The sequence below is a fragment of the Mercenaria mercenaria genome, chromosome 9 (genome assembly GCF_021730395.1).
Source record: "Mercenaria mercenaria strain notata chromosome 9, MADL_Memer_1, whole genome shotgun sequence".
Classification (NCBI taxonomy): Eukaryota; Metazoa; Mollusca; class Bivalvia; order Venerida; family Veneridae; genus Mercenaria; species Mercenaria mercenaria.
In genome coordinates this window covers 63636059-63660858 of record NC_069369.1, presented here as the reverse complement: position 1 = coordinate 63660858, position 24800 = coordinate 63636059, and the positions used below count along the sequence as shown (strand labels likewise).

The window sequence follows — 24800 nt, the reverse complement described above, 5'->3', positions numbered from 1 at the left end:
CATTGTAATTTACATCTTTGTTATATATAGCGTACCAAATATCGAACATTTTGGATCATTGAGTTATCCAGTGTCAATCATTATTGGTTGAATTCTATGCCTTGAAAGTACCGTAAAGAGTGTTGCACATTTCAGTACCTATTTAAAACTGAATTTATTCGAGTTGTTATTGGTATAATTTTGATTGTTTGCATTCCATGCTATCAGACGATCTTCTAATAGATTCAATTCTCTTGATACATGCTTTATACAGCAACAAGTCCCCAGCATTTCTAGAAAGATGAAAGAAGAATTTTGGCCAGTCTCTTGCGAATGACATTTTAGGGTTTAAAATTCTATATTTATTCAAAGGCACTTCTCCGAAAAAGCATGTCACAACTTGACCCCTGTCAGGGTTCTGGATCATATTTGTCTCCTATAGTATCCAGTAAAATATGACGATTTTATAACAATGTTGAACCTCGTTGGGCCTTTTTAACAGTTTGGTAGACTCCATGAAAGTGAACTGCAAATAAACCGGTTTAATACTAAAATAGAGAAAAGTGAAAACTTCACAGGTCGCTCAACACGACAAAAATGAAAATGATGCAGGCTCGGTTTGATTGAGCCTGTTCATGGACGGTAGTGGAAATGCATGCTACCGTCCACGCCCTCTAGCCCCGGGTTGAGCAGAACTCAACATTTACACATGCTAAAAGTAAAAATATCAATTTTGAGACATCCGCAGATGTATTCAAACGGCGGTGAAGTCTTAGGTAATATTTTGGTGTTCTAAAAGACCCAGCACAGTCCTAAATAGTGACCTATTTTTTCGCACATGAAGTTCATGAAAGTTATTCTGATAATATAGGTATAATACAGCTACACTATAAGTGTAAAGTTGACAGGTGAAACATTAGGGCCCTTCCTGAATTAATGTTTTAGTTTCTGTTCGGTTTAACATAACACCGACAGAATTATTGGTCATATGGCAACTTTCCAGCTTCTGATGGAGAAGGAAGACCAAATGTGCCTCTCCTTATTTCATCACGGGCGGACACTTGTGTAAAGAACCAACTTTCCGTAAGTCAGCTGGATGGCTTCCTCACATGAAGAATTCTACGCCCTAAGCGGGACTCGAGAAATGGCAGGTGGCTGCGTAAGTCTTGATGCATAGACCAACTTCAGACCGGTTTCGACCAAGATAGAACACACACAGAGAATGTATGAGCTTCATTATATCTATGACGGTCGTTGCACGACGTCAGTACAAATAGTCTTAAACTATTCTTATTAGCATTCACAAACAACAAAAACAAAGAGCTAGATTGGAAATGGATGCGACTTTATTTCATTGATATTATGGCATATAACATGTTTAAATTTATAGAAATGAATACGAACAGAAGAAAAATCGCTAGCCCAATTGCTTAGCAAAATACAGACAACGCAGAGAGCGCGGAAGCCCATGTTATAAGCTGACAACCAAGAAACTGGCAAACTACAGATATTTCTCCATTCTCAGCTGATGAGAAAGTGAGGCGAATTGTTCATTGTTTGCTTTAACCTATAAATTGCTATATGCCTTACCGAAATGCACATGTGGCAGCATGTGTATCTAGGGCCACTAATATTTTATGAAATAAAATTCGTCCAATCAGCACACAAAATGTTCTTTATTTGTTGAATTTTCAAGTTCTTTGTTAAATTTATATGTTAATTACATGTGCTTAAGAGAAAATAAAAGGAATAACTCACCTTTACTGATACAGGACTTAAACAAGACGCTTTTTTACCATTTATAATTAAGTTCCATCTGCATTCTGTCTTACAATAATGGACACCTTTATCATGTTTTTATTTTTAGCTGAAACTAGATGTCATGTTTTCTTGTACTTTAATTCATTTTACCTGATGTATCCGCCTAATGTCTGAGTGTCGCTTACAAACTGAAATACTTAATGATTACAAGACATTGAAACAAATTACTAATTATGAAGCATTATCACAATTATATTCAGATCAATAACTGATCATCATCATCAATATCACTATCGTTGTCATATCGCGATCAGAGTATATCACCATTTTTATTATTAACAGCGTCACCATAGTTATCATCGTACAGTAATGTACCAACATGATATCATACAATTATCATTTCATAATATCACAGTCATCATCATCATCATCATCATCAAACCATCATGATCATCATATCAGATTCATTATACCATATCATCATCATAATCAAAATTATATCAACATGTAATATCGTTATCATATTCTCATTACCTACCATCAACATCATACATGTAATCACCATAGCATCATCATGTAATAGCATTTTCATCATCATCACTATATCATTATAATTGTTTGACAAATCGTACTATCAACGCCATATTGTCATCATATCATACCTTTAGCATCATCATCATCATACCATCATCATCATATCAACATGATTGTTTAAACATAAACAACGTATCACCATATTATAGTAACATCATCGTCATCATAGTACCAACATAATATCATCATCATCATCATCGTACCACCACCACAATCATCATTATCACCATCATAAAAACATTATCATATCATCAATATATCATCTTCATCATCATAAACGAAACATGCCATCACTTTATATCATGCTGTGAAACTGAAACCACATAGATAACACGACGATGATTACACAATCCTTTAATCTACCGATATTAACAGAAAATTTAGTTTCAAGACAATTTCAGTGATTTTGATGAAATTATATCTATACATCATCAGAAGATTTTTGCGACTTATCACATCAATTTTGACCAAGAAATGACAAAGTTACTGCAACCAAAAACAATTTAATTACCTCACTTGCTCTGTCAACTGTCGTACCTCCCAGCTCCAAGTACAGAATTGCGTAAAGATATATTAAAATCTGCTACAGACTATAATAAATTAGACTGACTGAACTCCCCAATTACTATGTCAATCAAAGCATTGTAAATAATAGAGGACGGATTGTCTTGAAATGTACTGATTCTGTCAGGTCCGAGATCAGCAATGTCCATTTTCTGTTGGGAGTGTTAAACTAATAAATGTCTTTTTAGGTTGTTTTTTTACAACAGTGTAACCATTTCCTTGCCAAATTTCTATGAATTTAATGACTAAATATGAACAATGCAGACTATCATTATCGGACTGCACAGATCTGCATGTAGACACATACACACAATTACAAAACATATATTTTGTAATAACTATTGGGCAAATATACATCAATCTATAATAACATAGGGAACAGTCCTGAAACACATTTTTAAGTCACTAATTATAGCAGGGACGATCAGACTTTTAAGGAATACACATAACTGATTATCGTGTTGCAAATTGAAATATACTGTAATAGCCAAATCATTTGGGCACGAAATATTTTGATTTTGCTCTAGAATAGTAATAACTTTTACAGACTTACCGAGAGCTAAGTGATCTTGTATTCGGCAATATAATAGATTCCTTTCTCAATAAATTTCCAAGTATCATAAATCATTGGAAAAGTCTTTTACTTCCTTTGATTATCTTAAGCATCTATCAAAGTGCTATTATTCTATTTCACTTCTTTGTGATGATTAAAAATAACAAAATCCGAGCTTCTACTTCCCCTAAATTCTGAATTTTTAGTACAGCTAATTTATTTGTGAATTCCATTGATGTAAAATCTTCAATGAAAAATCCGTCATCCAGCGATAAGAACACTGTCTCGTATATAAAGCGTGCTTAGTTTATTGGTCAGCGGGCACATCGTCTGCTCGAATTTATACTACACTAATCCTCTGTATTCAATTAAAGCGCGCAGTGAAGCGTGGTAATTTCAGTTGTTCTATGTGCTGCCATTTGAGAGCTATTTTCTTCCGGCGGAGTGTGAAATCTATGGTGGTGATCAAAAACTCGATTAAGCCGAAATTAGTATATATATTATTGTGGTTCCACTGGACGGAATTGTCTTCGACAATCCGTCCAAAAATGGATAATCGACAAATGTAAGAGTGCCGCGAAAGTGAACAAAGAGTGAAGTCACCCTTAAATTATATCAATCAGAAAATAAGTACATAATGGTCTGTTATTCTAAAGTGCTGAAAGACAATCTTATTTCTGTCACTGCATTTCGCTTGAATGCAAACTGTCATTATGAAACAATTCTTCTTCAAATTATTATCTGTAATTATTGCATAATTATTATGTGGACAAAATGAAAAAAAATATATCGAAAAGGGAAGATAATATAGCAAAATGTGTCCATCGCCAAATAACTTTATGGATGTTTACACATTTATCTACAATATTACAAGAACAGAATAGTGTAGTATAAACAATTTTCATGTTAACATATCTCTCTGACATAAATTATACATACATAATCAAAACATTAAACAAATAATTTAACTAATTTCTTTTTTGTGTCGCCATGTATATAAACTTTGCTAAATTAACAATCACGTTTCTCCGTGAAGATTTCATTATTGATTTGTATTTGTTGATATTAGGCTAAGTACAATAATATCTTGGTAAACATGTTTTTCTCAAATCATTATAAAATCGGCACACTAATAAAATGATACTCTGTTTCAACTTGATTCGTATAACATTTAGTACAAAAACGTTGGCTTCTTTCAATATTTCTAAATTTACCCTCCTCAATAGCTATTTTTAAATCTTGATAATGCTGTACGATGTTTCATAATTATTATTAATACAAACTAGATATTTTTCTTGAGAAAATTCATTTTTTATTAATCTGTAACTTTCCATTTTAGAGAAGGTACTAAGTTCTGCACACCATTGTTGCAATTGTTGATCATATATTCTTTGTATAATATTTAAGACACGTGTCTTTATAATAATTTCAGTATTCCACAATTAAAAACCTAAGTCTGACAACAATTTTTTAAATATGTTTTGACCAATCATTCAACAGATTTCCATTTGCATCTTATATGAACATCAGTCTGTATAATAGGGAGTTGGGGGATTTCATAATTCTGTACCAGTATCTAATGATTCTGACTTTTCGTATTATTGATAATGGGAATCTTCCAAATTCGCCCAGAACTGTAGATGTTGTAGTCTGTTGACGTACACCAAAAACTTGTTCCAAAAATTTTAAATGAACTTTTTCAATGTCAGGTGCTTTATCAAAACCCCATACCTCCGGTCCATATGTTAGGATAGGTAAAATCATACTTAGTCTATCAAATAATTATATATTTTCTGTGACATTCAAAGAAATAACATCAAGTAGAGAATTCATAAAGTAAAGTGTCTGATTGGACAATGCTTTTTGAGTTTGGTAGAAATTCCCATTGGACGTTTTAATGTTACACCAAGATAAGTGAACGTCTTAACATCTTTAAGTAACATATTGTTATAATATACTTCATACTTTTCATTTATATTTCCGGATTTAAAACCAATAGCAACCGTTTAATCAACATTCACAACAATACCCCATTTTGTACAATAATTATGCAGTTTGTTAAGGAGGGTTTTAACCCATCCTTGGAATAGGAAAGTAATACTGTATCATCAGCAAACAATAGTAAAAATATTTGTATCTCTTCCAATGTAAATGTGTTAATATAATCAGTCTGCAAGTTTTCATACGAAAAAAATAAACAATAAAGGTAAGATTGGTTCCCCTTGTTTTAAGCCCATCAAACTGTCCAAATAGTCTGGCAGGGAGCCATTTGCTCTAACGCAAGATTTTACACAAGTGTACATACTACGCAAAATTCTAATTACTTTGAAGTCACGCCTGACTCTATTGATTTAAGCCCTATTCCATTTCTATACAATAAATCAAAGCACTTTCTGAAATCTATAAAGGATACATACACCTTCTTCTTTTCATGTTTCATAATTTTATTGATAATCGAACTTAAAACAAATATGCAATCAATAGCTCTTTTGTCTTTTCTGAAACAAAATTGAAAATCGTTCAACATTTCATTACTTTCGGCCCATTTGAGCAATCCCATGTCTAACAATATTGGAAACAATTTTGAAAATATTCTAGTGAGAGTGATGCCCCTATAATTATTCACGTCATTTGGATCACTCTTTCTGGGGACAATGACACACTTGCACCAAGATTCGGGATATGCACCTGTATCAAAACTATGATTATCAATAAACAGTTTACATAACACTGGTGCTAAGATGGTTTTGCATTCAATAAATAATTCAGAAATAAGTTGATCTATTCCAGCACATTTACAACACTTAAGGGAAGAACTAGCAGTAATAACATCTTCGATCGTGAATTTAATGTCAAGTTGATTAACATTACTAAAAGCAACATCACTACTATTCAGCTGTTCCTCAACAAAATCATTCTCAAATGTTTCTTCATTTGAAAACAAATCAGATGACAATTCATTTTTAGAAAATTTCTTTCTAAAATCACAAATCAGCATGATTAAAAAGTATTTTGTAAAATGTCACCTGAGAATATCTGTGTGAAATTCTCAGTGGCCATGTTTATAACATACAATAACTTTTAAAAAAATAGTATAGAGTCACCAAAAGACGGACCTTCGCTGATTTTAAAAAGCTAAACATGAACACGAAGGTGAGATAAACTTTTCAGAAGGAGGTTTAGTTCTTCCCATTTTATTATGGAACAATGTTTAAACTACATATTTTTGAAAGTCCTTTATAACAGAATTATTATGCCACATTTTGCAGGTTAGTTTGTCAATCGTAACAACAACTTTAATTATGTTTCCTCTACAATTTTTTTCCAGTGTAGAATAAAATAAAAACACAAATTGTGTTCAGTATTTTGATATATTTGTAAGCTGTAGTGGATGAAATCTTGTAACTAAACAAAGCGTTTAATGTATATGCAGTAAATAACATATTTTCCACTTAATACGCCATGATTTCAATCATATAATAAGATTAGACCCGTCGAGTTTTCGCATGAGTGAAAATATATTATACAGCGCAAAGAATATGACTGTTTGTCTACAATTAGAAATATTTTTTAATTTTTCCTGCCAACAAATATGTTTTGATTTGCATGTATTTCATACATGTTCGTTTCCGTGCGAAGGGCAGTTATTTGAACAATAGAATAACATTTATATCGTTTTAAATGTAAATTAGATATTATTTTATATTATTGTATTGTATTATTTATTTCAGCTTTACATGTTAATATTTCACGAACAGCTAATTGGCTGCATGTAAAGTTTAATATATTCAATTGATATTCTGCAATATTTCTTTGTTTTGTGTTGGATAAAGTCAACTCGGAAAAGTTAGGGTCAATATATAAGAAATGTTTAATTAAATTAAATATTTGAAACATCCCATTGAGACCAAAAAAAAAGCCGTAGTCCACGTTAGTTAGGGAGTGAGATTATTTTAGAGCCCTTGTGATTTTGAGTTAATGATCTTATATTCTTTTTGATTTTCAATAAAAAAGCAATGAGCAAATGTATCATACTTTGTTTTTAAATTTAACATCACATAATTTTGTTTTAACCAACCATGTTTACTATTGAGATATATAAGTTTCAAATATTTACTTTAACTAATAATCAGTTTCTAGATTTGTTAAAAATTGTTAATCTCCATTATAACAGAGCTTTCATTTTCCACGCTCTTTAGACATTAGTAACTCTGCAAACGTAGTCTGTTGTGCTCTTTGATTGGCGCTGCTGCTACCAGGAACAATTATACACAATATAACCTTAGTTCTATTATTCGAAGAAAAGGCAGAGCTATTTCACCCACTCGTGCGCCGGCGTCTCGATCTGGTTAAGTTTTAAATGTATATTGGTATCTCAGTATCCACTAAAGAGACTAGATTGAAACTCATATACGTTTTCACTGTGATGATTAGGTATGCAACAAACATGTATCGTAGCTCAATTTGTATTTTTACAAAGTAATACCAATTCTTCGACTAAGACAGTTGTATGTAAGCTGACATCTCAGGAATGAATTTAAACTTTAAACACTTGTTCACAGTGAGAATCTGACACGCACTGTACAGGTTTTGTAACTTTATTTAGCATTTTCAAACTTATGCACCTTTTTCGACTTTACAATTCTGTTTCTATTTTCTAAGTATTATTTCATCACGAGTGGGTACCTGGATAGAACCACCGACCGTCCGTAAGCCTGCTGAATGACTTCCGCACATGAAGAATTCTACGCCCCAAGTGAGGCTCGTACCCACATCGGTGAGGGGAAAGTGATTCGAAGTAAGCGAAAAACTATCGTTCACTGCTTAGGTCCCATAACTCTGTTTTGCCATTTTCAATTTTTGATGTAATCTATGATCTCATTTATCATCATGAAAGGGGTAATTGTTTTGTATTGCGCAAAGAAGGAGAAGCAAATCTTTGCTTTTTGTAATTTATTTTAAAAAAAACTATTATAAATATGTTGGCTTTGAAAACGGTATAATAATGTTCAATATTTTCCACGGATAACTTTTTGAATTTTTTTTTTTTGACGAGGACGAAAGTTTATTATTCCAGCTACCTCGAAGACTGGATGTTAAATTTTAATCAGCGGTAAAATGAATTTGAGATAAGTTTTTTCGTGAATTTAATGTTGAAATGTTGGCGGGTCGATGTAGAATAAGAATATTTTTTTCATTAAATATTTAAGTTTTCTATCTAAACTTTAAGAGCAAACACGTGATCAGGTGTTGATTACTTTGCATCTAATCCTGTTTGGTTTTCTGACAGAAGATTATTATTATTGTGTAGAAAATTCGTAATTCCTTTGTTTAGAAAAGATGTTGATAGTCTTCCAAGGCAACTTAAGATTTTTACAGATCTGTAATATCCTGGGTATAGCGGATATGTTAGATCTATAATATCCTGGGTCTAGCGGATATGTTTAATTGTAATGAAAAGTATGATTCTGGAAAATAGACAGTATCCAGAAAAACATATAAAATACAATATACCTCCGCTGCAACCCTACTGTGAAATCAAACACAAATAATTTAAATCTGAGACATTAAGAAATTTATATGAGCCGCGCCATGATAAAACCAACATAGTGGCTTTGCGACCAGCATGGATCCAGACCAGCCTGCGCATCCGCGCAGTCTGGTCAGGATCCATGCTGTTCGCTAACAGTTTGTTTCTCTAATTGCAATAGACTTTGAAAGCGAACAGCATGGATCCTGACCAGACTGCGCGGATGCGCAGGCTGGTCTGGATCCATGCTGGTCGCAAAGCCACTATGTTGGTTTTCCCATGGCACGGCTCATATATATGATATACCGTTTTCTATACACAGGAAAATAACTATTGATATGTTAAACGAAGTATTTTGACAACTTTGAACCTGGGGCTACATTAAATTTCAATAGCGGTTTAAATATTGATATATACAGAAATGCAAAAAAATAATTTAACTATAATCAATACAAGTAACATGTAATGTACATTTCAAACCCAATTACATTTCTACTTCCTTTACAAATTTAATTGGATTCTTTTCTTAGCAGATGACAAATTTTCGAAGTTTACACGTAAGTTTTTATATTTTAGAAGACTCTATAATACATGATACTTAGATTCTACTACATTTAGTTTACAATGGTGACGTACTATTTAATTCCTAGCTATACAACTCATATCTTCCAGTGTCAACGGTTGAACAATGGGTAAATATAAAAACAACTGTACAATTTGCTTAAGCAGTCATTACCAACATTTGTGTGGTTTGGTTCGAATATAAATACATGTAATCATCATCATAACATCAACATCATCATATAAATAAATATTTCAGAAATAAGTTGATCTATTCCAGCACTTTTACAAAACTTAAGGGAAGAAATAGAAGTAATAACATCTTCGATGTTGAAATTAATGTCAAGTTGATTAACATTACTAAAAACAACATCACTACTATTCAGCTCTTCCTCAACAAAATCATTCTTAAATGTTTCTTCATTTGAAAACAAGTTCTTAAAATGCTCATAAAATTCATCAAATGACAATTCATTTTTAGAAAATTTATTTCTAAAATCACAAATCAACATGATTTAAAAGAATCTGGTAATATGTCACCCGAGAATATTTGTGTGATATTCTCAGCGGCCATGTTTATAACATACAATATTTTTTTTTAAAAAATGGTAAAGGGTTTCCAAAAGACGGACTTTCGCTGATTTTAAAAATCTAAACATGAACACGAAGGTGAGATAAACTTTTTAGAAGAAGTTTTAGTTCTTCCCATTTTATTATGTAACAACGTTTAAACCATATGTTTTTGAAAGACCTTTATAAAAGAATTATTATGCCAAATTTTGCAGGTTAGTTTGTCAACCGTAACAACAATTTCAAATATGTTTCCTTTACAACTTTTTTCTAGTGTAGAATAAAATAAAAACACAAATTGTATTCAGTATTTTGATGATTTTGCAAGCTGTAATGGATAAAATCTTGTAACTAAACAAAGCGTTTAAAGTATGTGCAGTATGTAACATATTTTCCACTTAATACGTCATGATTTCAATCATATAATAAGATTAGACCCGTCGAGTTTTCGCACGAGTGAAAATATATTATACAGCGCAAAGAATATTTAAATTTATGACTGTGTTTCTACAATTAGAAATATTTTTTTTATATTTTCCTGCCAACAAATATGTTTTAATTTGCATGTATGTCATACATGTTCGTTTCCGTGCAAAGGCAGTTATTAGAACAATAGAATAACATTTATATCGTTTTAAATCTAAATTAGATATTATATTATATTGTTGTATTGTATTATTTATTTCAGCTTTACATGTTAATATTTCACGAACAGCTAATTGGCTGCATGTAAAGTTTAATATATTCAATTGATATTCTGCAGTATTTCTTTGTTTTGTGTTGGATAAAGTCATCTGGGAAAAGTTAGGGTCAATTAAATTAAATATTTGAAACTTCCCACTGAGACAAATAAAACCGTAGCCCGCGTTAGTTTGGGAGCGAGATTACTTTAGAGCCCTTGTGATTTTGAGTTAATGATCTTATATTCTTTTTGATTTTCAATAAAAAAGCAATGAGCAAATGTATCATACTTTGTTTTTAAATTTAACATCACATAATTTTGTTTTAACCAACCATGTTAACTACTGAGATATATAAGTTTCAAATATTTACTTTAACTAATAATCAGTTTCTAGATTTGTTAAAAATTGTTAATCTCCATTATAACAGAGCTTTCATTTTCGACGTTCTTTAAACATTAGTAACTCTGCAAACGTAGTCTGTTGTCCTCTTTGATTGGCGCTGAGCACTGCTACCAGGAACAATATATACAATATAACCATAGTTCTGTTATTCGAAGAAAGGGCAGAGCTATTTCACCCACTCGTGCGCCGGCGTCTCGATTTTGTTAAGTTTTACATGTATGCTGGTATCTCAGTATCCACTAAAGAGAATGGATTGAAACACATACACGTTTTCACTGTGATGATTAGGTATGCAACAGACATGTATCGTAGCTCAATTTGTATTTTTACAAATACCAGTTCTTCGACTAAGACAGTTGTATGTAAGCTGACATCTCAGGAATGAATTTAAACTTTAAACACTTGTTCACAGTAAGAATCTGACACGCTCTGTACAGGTTTTGTAACTTTATTTAGCATTTTCAAACTTATGCTCCTTTTTCGACTTTACAATTCTGTTTCTATTTTTGTTTTTTGTTAGGTTTAACGTCACACCGGCACAGTCATAGGTAATTTGGCTATGTTCCAGCTTTTCATAGTGGAGGAAGAACCCAGGTACCCCTCTAAGCATTATTTCATCACAAGTGGGTACCTGGATAGAACCACCGACCGTCCGTAAGCCTGCTGAATGACTTCCGCACATGAAGAATTCTACGCCCCAAGTGAGGCTCGAACACACATCGGTGTGGGGAAAGTGATTCGAAGTAAGCGAAAAACTATCGTTCACTGTGATGATATGACGTGCACTGCTTAGGTCCCATAACACTGTTTTGCCATTTTCAATTTTTGATGTAAGCTATGATCTCATTTATCATCATAAAAGGGGTAAATGTTTTGTATTGCGCAAAGAAGGAGAAGCAAATCTTTGCTTTTTGTAATTTATTTTAAAAAAAAAACTATTACAAATATGTTGGCTTTGAAAACGGTATAATAATGTTCAATATTTTCCATTTCATATCGGTAATCAATTTCGATAATGAATTTAAAATAAAATAATCTTATTTGAGTATACTTCATGTCTATCTGTCTACTAGTTTTAAAGCAAAATACGGATAACTTTTTGAATTTTTTTTTTTGACGAGGACGAAAGTTTATTATTCCAGCTACCTCGAAGACTGGATGTTAAATTTGAATCAGCGGTAAAATGAATTTGAGATTGAATCAAATTTTGAATCGGTTAGAATATCAAAATTCAAAATTTCGAAAGTCAGTGAAAATATCAGTGTGCTAAATACGAACAGTTAGCATTTATATATCGGAAGTATTCATGCAATATGTATATAATCACTGTCACTTCTGATTTGTGAGCCATAATAACAAAGATTGAGAATACATGTATATGCAAATGTTGAACCTATAGGGTATTATTACTCAACTTTACAATATAACACACTGTATTAGATCAATTGCAAACATCATATGAAACAGACAGAGCTAATACAAAACATAACTGAGCCAATATGAGAAAAACAGGGCCAATACGAGAAAAACAGAGCCAGTACGGAATTCAAGCATTTTGATGGTTCAAAAGAGCGGGCCAATACGGAGAAGCCACTTCCGTTAGATTTTTAAATGACGCCATTTTGTTTTACATCAGAGTTGTAGATTACATTTTTTTTTACATTTTGACAAAAAAAAATCATCCAGCATGTTCATTTAATAACCAAGTATGACTGAGAGGGATGTACGTCTTCAGATATTACAACGATACTTTCGCTTATTCGGTATTGTGTAAAATGCAGGTGTTTCCTGTCAGAAATTCTGGCAGTTGTCATGGAAAATAATAAGAAAATATGGAAACTCAGATTAATTTAAAGGATGAGACTTATCTTTAACAGACATTTTGATAGTGTGGACTATTTGTGCAATGATAAATAGCGATTCAAATGCTGGAAAGTGGATGAATAAATTGGCGAACAAGAGTGTCAGTTGTGAACTGCAAATAATTTCGGATAAGAATTAAACGAAGAGGCATGAGACTATATAATATGTGCTTGGTTGGTTGTATTATCTTGATCAACACATATGTGTGTAATTTTGTGTCTCGTTGCTTGCAGCTTAAAAGGAAATGACCTTTAAAGCAGTTTTTATCACAGTTCAAATGATATTTAAAGATACTCGCTAAAGAAAATAAATAGGAATTCCAAAAAATAAGGTAAGTTCTAGTTACTCTTGATTATGTCGCATTAAAAATATCTCTCAAAATTATTCTCAAGTACCTACATACAGGTCATTCTGTTTTACTGGCGAAAATGATCATGATTGCTAAAATACGTCTAAACAACTTGTCAAAATTTTTCACCTCAACGTACATAGCTGTCAGAGTTCTTACAGTGTTACCGTCAACAGTTGAAAGTTGAATAATAATATTATCATTAATCAAGCGATTTCATATTGGCCTAGTTGTTTGTCCTCGGGCAGTCGTATTGGCCCGAGGCCGTATACGATAACCCTTGGACAAATAACAAGGCCAATATGAAATTGCTTGATTAATAACATTATAGTTTAGTACAATTCGGGTATGTATACAAAGCAGCTACTACAAAACAGAAACTAATCGTATTAGGTAAGTGGAGTTTTGTGGCATGTGCACGCTCGTTCATACTGCTAATAATATAAGCGCTTTGCTATAAGTGGTTTGGCATATTGTGGTGGGTATTGGTTCGTAAACTTGTACCCTCGCGGATCTCATGTATGGGAAAGTCAGCTGTTCTGAATTTATTTCAGACCGAAAGTCCAACAGGACTAGCTTGTTTGTTAGGTCGACGAAAGCATAAAATATACGGAACGTCTCTACTATATGAAATATTGATTACTTGGGCACGTGTCCAATATGCAAAGTACAAATTTACCATACAGCGCATTTTACGTGAGATATGCGCGATTGAAATGGTCTAGTATACTTTCCCGTGCATGACCATGTTTCTTACAGTATTCCTATGGGTAGGATGTAACATGTACAGTGTGGCATTTCCTTTCTGGTGCCAATGGTTTGAACATTGGGTTCTTAATGAATTGACAACAACATTTGTTCATTAGGGTGGGCCGGTGGTCTAGTGGTAACACGCTTGACTGTCAATCCAGAGGTCAGGGGTTCGAATCCCGGTCCAGGCACTGGAAATTTCTGAGATGCTCTTGAGTGTCTCCCACCTAACTTAGAGGCCTGTACTAGTTCTTTCTAGGAAAGACGGCTTCGCGTGTATCGGTGCTATACACCGGCCACGTTAAAGAACCAGACTGTCTAGGCTAAGTTAGCCAGACAAGTCTGTATCTAAAAAGTTCTCTCTCTCTATCTGTTCTGGGGGCTTTATCTCACTCTGTCCCTCTGGCCAGATCGCTCTGTTTCTGTACTAGTAGAGGATGAATTTCGCGCTGTGCGGCTGCGTTTGCTATATGTAAAGCGCCTTTGAACGTGTTTATCATGAAAATGGCGCTGTATAAATCTGGTATAATAATAATATTAGAAGTTAAGAAATGTTGGTTACTGGTATAACTGCATTATTGTCTACCATAAGAGTTGGCAAAATTTTCGATTAACAAACTGGATATGCTTCTAGCTATTATGATATATTGTAAATAAGTGTTCATAATTAGGAAATCGTGTTGTTTTCAATAAGAGGCCCTCTCCTTTATTTCCACCCACTTAGCGCAATTGGTATATCGTTATACTTTTGATACTGTCATTGTAGATTTATATATATTCTACATTATAATATATTTAAAACAATACGTCTATGATAGTTTGTATTCACACTCTAATTAATGTAGAGAAGTTGTTATTTACTTACGGTAAAAGATTCAATAATATTACAGAACAAGGAAAATTGAGTTATACCATAAAAACAAACAATTGATTTAAATTACAAAAGCTGTTTGACCCGCCGGCTTAGCTCAATAGGAAGAGCACCGATCTACGGATCGCGGGGTCGTGAGTTCGATCCTCGGGTGGGCCGTATGTTCTCCGTGACGATTTGATAAAAGACATGGTGTCTGAAATCATTTGTCCTCCACCTCTGATTCATTTGGGGAAGTTGGCATTTACTTGTGGAGAACAGGTTTGTATTGCTACAGAATCCAGGAACACTGGTTAGGACTGCCCGCCGTTACATAACTGAAATACTGTTGAAAAAAAACGACATTAAACCAACATAAACAACAAACAAACAAAAGCTGTTCTGTTTTTACATTTACAACCATGGACGTGAAACCTATGTACAGGTGAAACTTGAGGAAGATGGATTTCGTGGAGTGCTGAAGATGTTTCGCATTCGCTAATGATACCCGATTAACTGTAGAAGCAATTTAGATAAATATGATTTAAAGATATTATTACATTGTACTTGCTGTTCATTCTTTATATTCAATATATAATGGTTTCCACAAGGAATTGAAAACTAATCTTTGCATATAGAATTTGACTGGCGATTTTGTTATAGATTTCAAAAACTGGAGAAGGGATAATTAAAGTGGCGATACAAAATATTATTTTTCTTTTTGAATCTTCATCTTTTCAGGTAAGATTAATTTGTTTCTTGATGCCCTAGCCTCTAAGGAAGGCAATGCAATTTACTTTAATGGAATAGTAGACATTGGCATACATGGAACATATTTATTTGTTTAAGCGGAAGAAGCGCGTAAAGTTGAAAGTTTTCTGTTAAGGACAAGGTTCGTTTTTAGCGAAAAACGGCCCATCATTATTTTTTTCTAATTTATTTTGAGTTGACAATCCAGTATCTCCCTAGACTGAAAATAAAGTTTTTTATTGTTTTAAAATGACAATTAAGTAAAAATAGTACATTTTGCACGACTATGTAATAACAAAAAAATCCGTTTTTTTTGTGACGTCGTGACGTTGCCACAACGTAAATCGCGTTGATTTTATTTTCGCTCCGTCATGAATGATGTGTAACCATATAAATACAAGTATGCGATATGATAACATTTCATTTAAATAAGGTTAAGATAGGATGCCGTTTCATCAAATTATACTGAGAACAGAATGTAAATGATATTCACTTTTGTCTATAAATGCCGACAGAGACATGTATTTGCATTGTTTTGCTTCTAAAAGTAATCCTGTATATGGTTATAATACTTCTTTGCATTCATTATTTCACTAAACGAATGTAGAAACATACGTGAAAAAAAAATCCGACATCCATCTTCATATTTTATTTCGCCAAAATACTATTTCAAAGTTTGATCAACCAGTTTAACTTACATTTTGATATTCCCGCGGTTATACACAATGTACATGTACGATGCATTTGAGTCAACTTTCCCACTGCTACCTTTGATATTACTTTGATGTTTATATCAAAGGAGGTGCCGACTAGTGTATTTATCGACCATTAGATACACGTGTTTCTTCACTAAATGACTCGAGCATAATTTAGTAACAGATAAACAATAACTTACTATTTGGTAAGGTAATAACCATCGTTTTTGTGTGTGTTTTGTTTTTGATTTCTTAATTGGATTTTATGTCAACATATTTTAGTCATCAATAGTTTGCATGTTTTAGACAGAAACCAAGTGTAGCCTTAAAGCGCGGTACTCTTTACCCCGCATGGGGGTTGGGGAGAGGGGGAAATTAGACTATGACCATCACAATCCCTCGCTTAAGCGAGTTTGTAACTCAAGAAACGGTCGTGGAGAGCAGTACACAAAACTAAGAAGTAAAGAAGAACTGTGGGTGCAGAAATTTTAATCTCGCACAAATATGAAAATATAATGATCGTATTTTCACTATATATTAAAATAATTACACCGTCATAGTAATTTATATATTACATTCGTATCATCTATGGCCATATGACCTATTTCCTTAAATACAAAGTCATTTTACATATAATTGTAGCTATGCACATCTTTCAATTCTTATCTGTAGACAGATGGATACAAATGTCAAATTATGCAAAACAATATTAAACTTATAACTATCGTATTTCAGTATGTTATTAGAAATTAATATATTTTTGACTTGTAACATTTTATTCGCTTGAAGAACTGCAAAATAAATAATAAATAACATCAGATATTAATCTACTGATTTTTTTTCTTCTTTTCAAATATAAAACTCCGGTTTTTATGAAGTATAATCATGAATAATTGATAAATTATTATGATATTATGAATTCAGCAAATCGGCATAATAACTATAGATTTATAACATCAGAATAGCTCTAAACATGTTTTTACAAAATATGTTTTACTATCAAATGTAAAAATACTCTTCAAGATACTTTTTGAGAGGCCACCTACAGAATACTGCTTTAAAAATTACGTTAATGTAACGATTCAACTGCTACATTTTCACTCACTCTCTGTATCCGAACTGTCAACAGTTTGGGGTATGTTTCCTGCGTCTAAAACATAATCACCCCAGTTGCGCGTGCCATACATTTCTTTCCCTGTGTGTCTTGCATAGCCAAGAAACCATAAAATGGCAGCCACGTGAGCACACACCCCGACAACTCGACTACCAACGCGACACTTGCAATACCATGAAACAACATCAGTCGCGTTATGACGAATCCAAAGTGTGTAAGCCTTAGATGACACGTGTCTGCTTTGAATTTTGACCCTTAAAAGAGTATTGTCTTCTCTATGTACATAAACGTCTGAGTTTCCGTCAATATGCTCTTGCATATAACCAGCTGACATTTTAAGTTGGTAAGTACCACATGTTAATTCTCTCAACTGAATTTCGTCTAAGCGCGGAAATTCAACATCTAATTCAGCGGACTTCCAACAGGCTGATTTTCGTTCTAAACAGTGATTTTCAATGTAAGTTTTAAGGTCGTTATTACACTTTGATAAATCTAACATTTTCCTTCCAAGTGCGGTGTCGTCGTCGTTGTTTTTCGTCGCGCTCAATGGAGGAAAGTATTTGTTGGATATCGCGCATACTATTCTTACGAAATCCCCGATGAATGGAACCTGCGTTGTTGGTAAAACATGATCTAAGTACTTCCAACGCTTGATCCTGGCGTTAGCAGATTCTACTACCCATCTGACCTAAAGAGATAAAAAAGAATGGACGTAAAGTAATACTTAAGATAGGAGAAAATGTTGAGATTGATTTATCTTTTTACAGTGTAAGTGGACATACATGCATTAAGCGGCCAGTATCTCAGTATTTTCTTATTGACATAATAATTCATACTACCAAACCAAAGTTAGCAATCACACATGTTGCAAACATGTATTAGTTTATGCTGGTACTAAATCACTGTCCGCATTATGGAAAACCAGTACTTGTGTTATATGAGAAGGCATTACCGTCAGTACAATAGGGTTCGAACATACGACTTTCAGGTCGAGTGGCCGACACATTAACCATTAGGCCCAAAACTCCACAAACCCGTATTAAGCAACCACTGTTCTTCTGTTAAACATCAAAACTTATGTATGCGGTCTAAGCAGTAAACCATATTTTTTAAACATTAGACGGTTAATAATTAACCGTTCGGAAGTCCAATATCTGTAACAGGTTTATCGCATTTAAAGAAAGTTAATTGATGACTCATTTGACTGTCTCTCAGTTTTTACCTAGCCCGCTATCTACGGACAACCATAACCGTGTTCGTGATTAAAACAAATAACGGTACGCTTCAAAGATAAAAAACAGTATAAATACTGCACGACAACTAAAACGATAACTTGTTTGATAATTATGATTTTTCTTCGTTAAAAGATTTTTTTCGTATAGCATTACAGTATGAACTTAACTTCTATCATTGAAAATATTTTTTTTTGTATAACATTACAGTATGAACTTAACTTCTATCATTTACAACCTTTTTGAGTTCACCGATGCATGAGAACAATAATATTAACATGCTGTCGTTTAAATTATCAGGCGGGGGTAGAATACCGAAATATTGACCTGACACTCGTGAATATTTCGCATGTTTCCGTAAATTAATTTTCGGTGTCCGAACCTAAAAACGATTTAAAGCCCTGCTCCGCGGCTATTCAAATTCTATTGCGTGTATGCAACCCATGATTACAATAGCTAACAGTTAACGGCCTCGTGACACTTTGGCACGCAAAACCACAGGTATTTTATATAAAATAGACTCTATTTTGACAGGCGTCACTGTTCATAGTCAGGATTTTCATGCTTTTTCAGTGACAATTTAAGGTTAAAAGGTAGGACTGGAGCACGTCTTTAACTATTGAAAAGCCAGTTATATACAATCATGTATAGTGCAGATATAGCTGTGCGGACAAAGCGTTTGGCACAAATCTCAGTGTTGTGTGTTAGAGTCCTCCGTCTGACCAAACTGTTTTTGTGTGTGTTTTTTTCTCAGTTTTATCTGTATTAACAGACGGAAAAATTGTCACACTTATCATGATTTATCAACGAAATACTCTATTATCCATCAACATTCTTCTACGTACATGTCAGTTAACCGTTCTAAAATGTCGTTTAAAATCTTCAGGACCGGGAAAGTATTCATTCATTTAACAGACAATTCAAGGAACTGTTGTTAACGATAAAAAATAAAATGTATCATAAAATAACGTAATATCAATACAATTACAAATACACGGAATTACAAAAAAAAATGGTTTGATCAGAATTCAAACCCATGGTAACGTGCTTACAAGCCGCTGAGCTTACCACTGCGTTACTGTTCCATTAGTTAACTAAAATCGTTATTTTTTATTAATGTAGATATTTTCAGGACACAAATATCGCGTACAATAACGAAAACGCCCGAAAATATTAGAAAAGATTAATGAGTGTCAGGTCAATACTTACGGACAATAAATACAGCAGTCTACGTGCATATAAATAAAAATGCATTAGAATTTAGCAATAGTCATTTTACGGCACCGTATTATCAAAGCACTATATACATTCGTTCTCGCGCCTGGTATTTTGCATTTAATTCTATTACTTTAGGTTTTGGTCTCCTTTTTTATAGAAAATAACACATATATTATCAATTTACCTTCGTGACTAGTCTGCTAGTGTTAGCATCTTCTGTTGTCATTTGTTTCTGTCCTTTTTGCATGAATGCAGGCATTTCGGCATGTATTCCCATATCTTCCAGCATAGCTAAGGAATCCCGAAAACCTCTGTCAACAATAAAAACGTCATTTTCAGCTACAAAGCTTTGTATTTCTTCGACATTTGTCTGCATCATGTGAGTTAATATACGTGCGTCACTGTTTCTTCCATCTGCCAGGTAGGGTCCGATTATGGTGACAAAGTACCCACTGGTTGTTACAACTACCATTGGTTTTACTAAGGGTCTGCCCTTGAAAGTTTGTACTTTTTTGTATGTAAACATACGTTCCATCTAAAACAAGCATCATCTTTGGCTGACTGTCACCCGACTCATCTGTACCAAACAGTGACTGAGCAAGAGGTCTTGTGTGTTTGTCAATAATTTCTTGCCTAGATATATGTGCAAGACCCAAGTTCGCCGGAACAAAATGCTGCATTAATGCACGTCTTACACTTGAAATTGCTCTTCGGACACTTGACGGCGTTATACCTAAAATTGTTGAAAGAAGTTTGTTTGATATGCCAGACTTTAATTTCAACAGGAACAGTCCAACTGTAGTTCTCGGACTACGTACGGGTGAGCTCCGAATATGCTCTTCTATACTAAGGAAGAGGTCTTCAAAGTCTGTCTGCTTAAGTCCAGTCAGTTCTTTATAATCTGCTTCTCTCAAGTTGTCAAAATTAAGCCTTTCACTTGTTCTGATGCATTCCTTTCTTATAGCCCCGATCAACTCTAAGATATTTGTTCTGCTCATAAAGACTGTGTCTGTGGTTAGAACGTTTATAAGGGACTCCTCTGAAATCTGCTCATTATATATATGTACAGGACAGCAGCGTGATCCGGATGGTATCAGTATATTGAATTTTATAAATACCGTCACTCTTGTCTCGGAGGGTACAACGATGAGTTTAGGTCCCGGTCTCTTACACAAGAAACATTTAGCATGAGTCTTTGTAGTGCACGGTATTTTCAGTGAAACAGACGGAGGGCTAAGATATGAAGAATTCCCTTTAGAGGCTGGCGGATGAAAGTCCGGCTCACTTGCTTCTGTTGAACTGTATGTTGAACTACGCTGCGTCTCAGCTATATAATAGTTATGTCTGCATTTATTACATATAATTGACCTCTCATCAGCGTTAATGAAAAACTTTTTCAACAGATAATTCTTTATGGATTTGTTCACCGGTCTTCTGTTTTTTGGTTTCGTACGTGTGTTGCACACAACACAGTTGTGGAACTTCATACTGAAAAATACAAACATATTGTAGACTCTAATTGAAAAAAATATTTAAAATAAATCAAGAAATTACTTAAACAGCATGAAATTAGACTTAAAAATGTAAAAAAAAAAAAGCAATTCAAAAAATGTATATGACGTAGGTGGGATTCGAACCCCAACCGCCAAAATGCAAAGCGGGCGCGTAACCACTGTGCCTCTGAGATATTAGATATTAATGGTGCCAAATTATATTAATACTTAAACGACGGTTCAGGTTGATTGAAATATATTACACTGATCTCTTCATTTTTTGTTTGTTTTCATTTGTGAATAGAAACAGAGAACCTATTGTTAAAATGTTAAATATCGGCAAACGTATTTATACGTTTCTTCACATTCATCCACATAATTTTTCGTAATTTAGGCCATGTTACGGCATGTAGAACTACGATACTGGCAATTTATCTTTAACAATCTACATATTGTTTTTTCTTACCTTTCGCGATCACTCTTGATTATATTTCTACATTTCGTAAGACGCTTGCTATTATACGACAGATATATGTCATGATGGAAACGTGTTAGTAAGTATAACCACTACACTGGGGGGCGAACGTCACGGATCGCTTCAGCGTTCCAAATAAATACTTTTTTATCATCAAAATTGTCATTACATCACTCGTACCTGTCTTGAAACATATTATATAAGAAATGAACTTACCTTTTTCCTTGTACAATAACAGTAACTCTGATTTTCCTTCGAGTCAGATGATACGATCTTGTACGTTTCTATGGACGCTGAGTACGAAAGTTTCGAACCCAAATACAAAAAATACGATAAAAGCCGTAACAGCGCTGCACTTCGCATTCGTTTATTTATAGAAGAGAATCATAAAACAGTTCAAAAACAAAAAAAAAAACGATTTGTAATCAATACTTTCGCTTTTTTAATTCTATGGTTGTACTATATATTGATCCAGTAAGGAAAAATAAACCTACTAAGGAGTCCGTAATTTATTTATTTTTAGTATGAGCACAGCCGTCGACCACAAAAATATTTTGCATACAAGTAGCAATACTGAATTCCAACTAAAGTTCAAATTATCTTCGTGGTCGACGGCTGTGCTCTATACTAAATTCCAGATAGACAGGACGAAATGCATGAAAATAACCAATTTTTAGCCTTTTCAGGGGTTTTCAAGCTCTTGTTTCTCTATCTGAGAAGTTATCGAAATTACTATACATTGTATTTTGATAAAGTTTAGACGTGTATAAAGACAAGAAACACGCCATAAGTAAAATATTATTTAATTCATAATTTTGTAATATTGTAGGCCGATTTCATATAATCGTGAACGTTGTCCTTTCATGTCAAATCACATTGTATACCCATTGGCTCGCGTAAACGCCACGGCGCAATATCGAGACGTCACAATAATTATGCAAAAAGTTAAATCTAGGATATTTATAGATATCATAACACCGATATATCAAGCTGCGAATATTTTTACGTTCCTGTAATTATTATGTTACACTTTGTCCTGATTGATAGTAAATTTTAAATAAATTATGCCCATTTATCTATAATTCATTTTCTTCCGCATGTAGTTCCCTGCTACTGAAAAGAATATTTGTCATCGATATTTTTATTGAAAATATCAGACATATTTTGCCCTTACTTACATTTACTATATAAGAGAGTCTATAATATATTACCTTCTTAAAAGACGTAATATGTCGTCATATACTAGTATATATCATATCTGTAAAGGGGAAACAATGATAGGATAAGACAAATAATAATAAATAATGTCACTAATTACAAACGTTTCATATCATTTGCTTTAATCCGTGTAAATGTCGTTAACTAATAGATATCATTTAATTTCTGGATATTCTATGGTTGAATTTCGCTATATGCTCTTGAAAGTAATAACCTCATTCCAAATGTTTCATATCGTTCGATCTGCTTGAGCGAGATTTCGTTAACGCATATTTGTCTATATGTCCAAGTGAAATTTCGTTAACTTACAGTCACCAACGAGAGGCGACATTTTGCTGTCAACACTTGAAAGTACTACCCATTTTCCAAAAGGTCGTTTAACGAAAGACGACGAACTACAAAGACCATCTTTTTTTAAATGCTCTGGTGGAAAATAATGATCTATGGAGGTTATAATATTGTATGCAAAGAAGAGTGCATGTAATCTTATGAACATTATTGTATCAGATAATAACAGGCCTTATCGTGTATTATATACACAAAATTGTTATGGCATCCAGCTCTAGTCCCGATTATTTGTGAAAATCTACTGCAGAACTCAACTTGCTGAAAAACAATGTTATGAGGTGTCATATCTCTGTTTCAAAAACATTCTGAGGTATAACTGACATAAATCCATACGAACGGATGGACAACCGGACGGACAGATAAACGTTCGTACCGAGGCAAATTTAAGTGCCCTCACAAGAAATAGGGATAGGAGCATAAAAGTGTGTGAGATATGCACAAAAGACAATAATTGAGCCGTGTCATGGGAAAACCAACATAGTGGCTTTGCGACCAGCGTGGATCCAGACCAGCCTGCGCTTCCGCGCAGTCTGGTCAGGATCCATGCTGTTCGCTAACGGTTTCTCTAATTGCAGTAGGCTTTAAAAGCGAACAGCATGGATCCTGACCAGACTGCGCAGGCTGGTCTGGATCCATGCTGGTCGCAAAGCCACTATGCTGATTTTCTCATGGCACGCTCAATTTATATATGAAAAACGATTAAGTAATTTGTCACAATATAGAATGTAAAAATTGATCATTTGGCTAAATCGCAAAGTAAAACTATTAGTCTTAACCCGGAAGTGGGTTTTCCCAAATCAGTGTAGGTACACATATCCCGGATTTGTTACGTAAACTATTAAAGTTTAATACATCAAATATTTCTTTAAATTGACAAGCAAAACTGGTACTATTTACTGAAGACAGATATTTTAAAGTCATTATGTATAGGACTAATACAATAAGGTTGAATTTGTGTCCGTGTTTGAGTTTAATATTTTGACATATTTCAAAGCTACATAGTACAATCTATTTATAGAATGCTTTGTTTATACCCACAGCGCGTGCATGAATCTTGGAAATACCAGACGTAAAACGATTTCCGGAGTAAATCTAAAGACTTACTAAATATATATGAGTCGTGTCGTCATTTTTCATAACTTAACCGTTTCCAGTATGAGCTATCACGGTCTGACATAGTAGTAGACCTTTATCACGGACACGGACATGGAAATGTAAATGTAAACGTACTCTATACTTCAGTCAAAT

General features: G+C 33.6%; 2 protein-coding genes across 2 annotated transcripts; both read right to left on the bottom strand.

Moving 5' to 3' along the window:
* Positions 1–16831: 16831 nt before the first annotated feature.
* On the bottom strand, positions 16832–20397 carry LOC123565884 (uncharacterized). The gene is made up of 2 exons (XM_053550604.1): positions 20203–20397; positions 16832–18256 (listed from the first exon to the last, which is right to left on the bottom strand). Exons 1-2 carry the CDS (start codon positions 20395–20397, stop codon positions 17552–17554), a joined length of 900 nt encoding a protein of 299 aa, XP_053406579.1. The 3' UTR covers positions 16832–17551.
* Positions 20398–20416: 19 nt separating this feature from the next.
* LOC128559305 (uncharacterized) lies at positions 20417–21505 on the bottom strand. The gene has a single exon (XM_053550603.1). It carries the CDS (start codon positions 21503–21505, stop codon positions 20417–20419), a length of 1089 nt encoding a protein of 362 aa, XP_053406578.1.
* Between the last annotated feature and the right edge of the window lie 3295 nt (positions 21506–24800).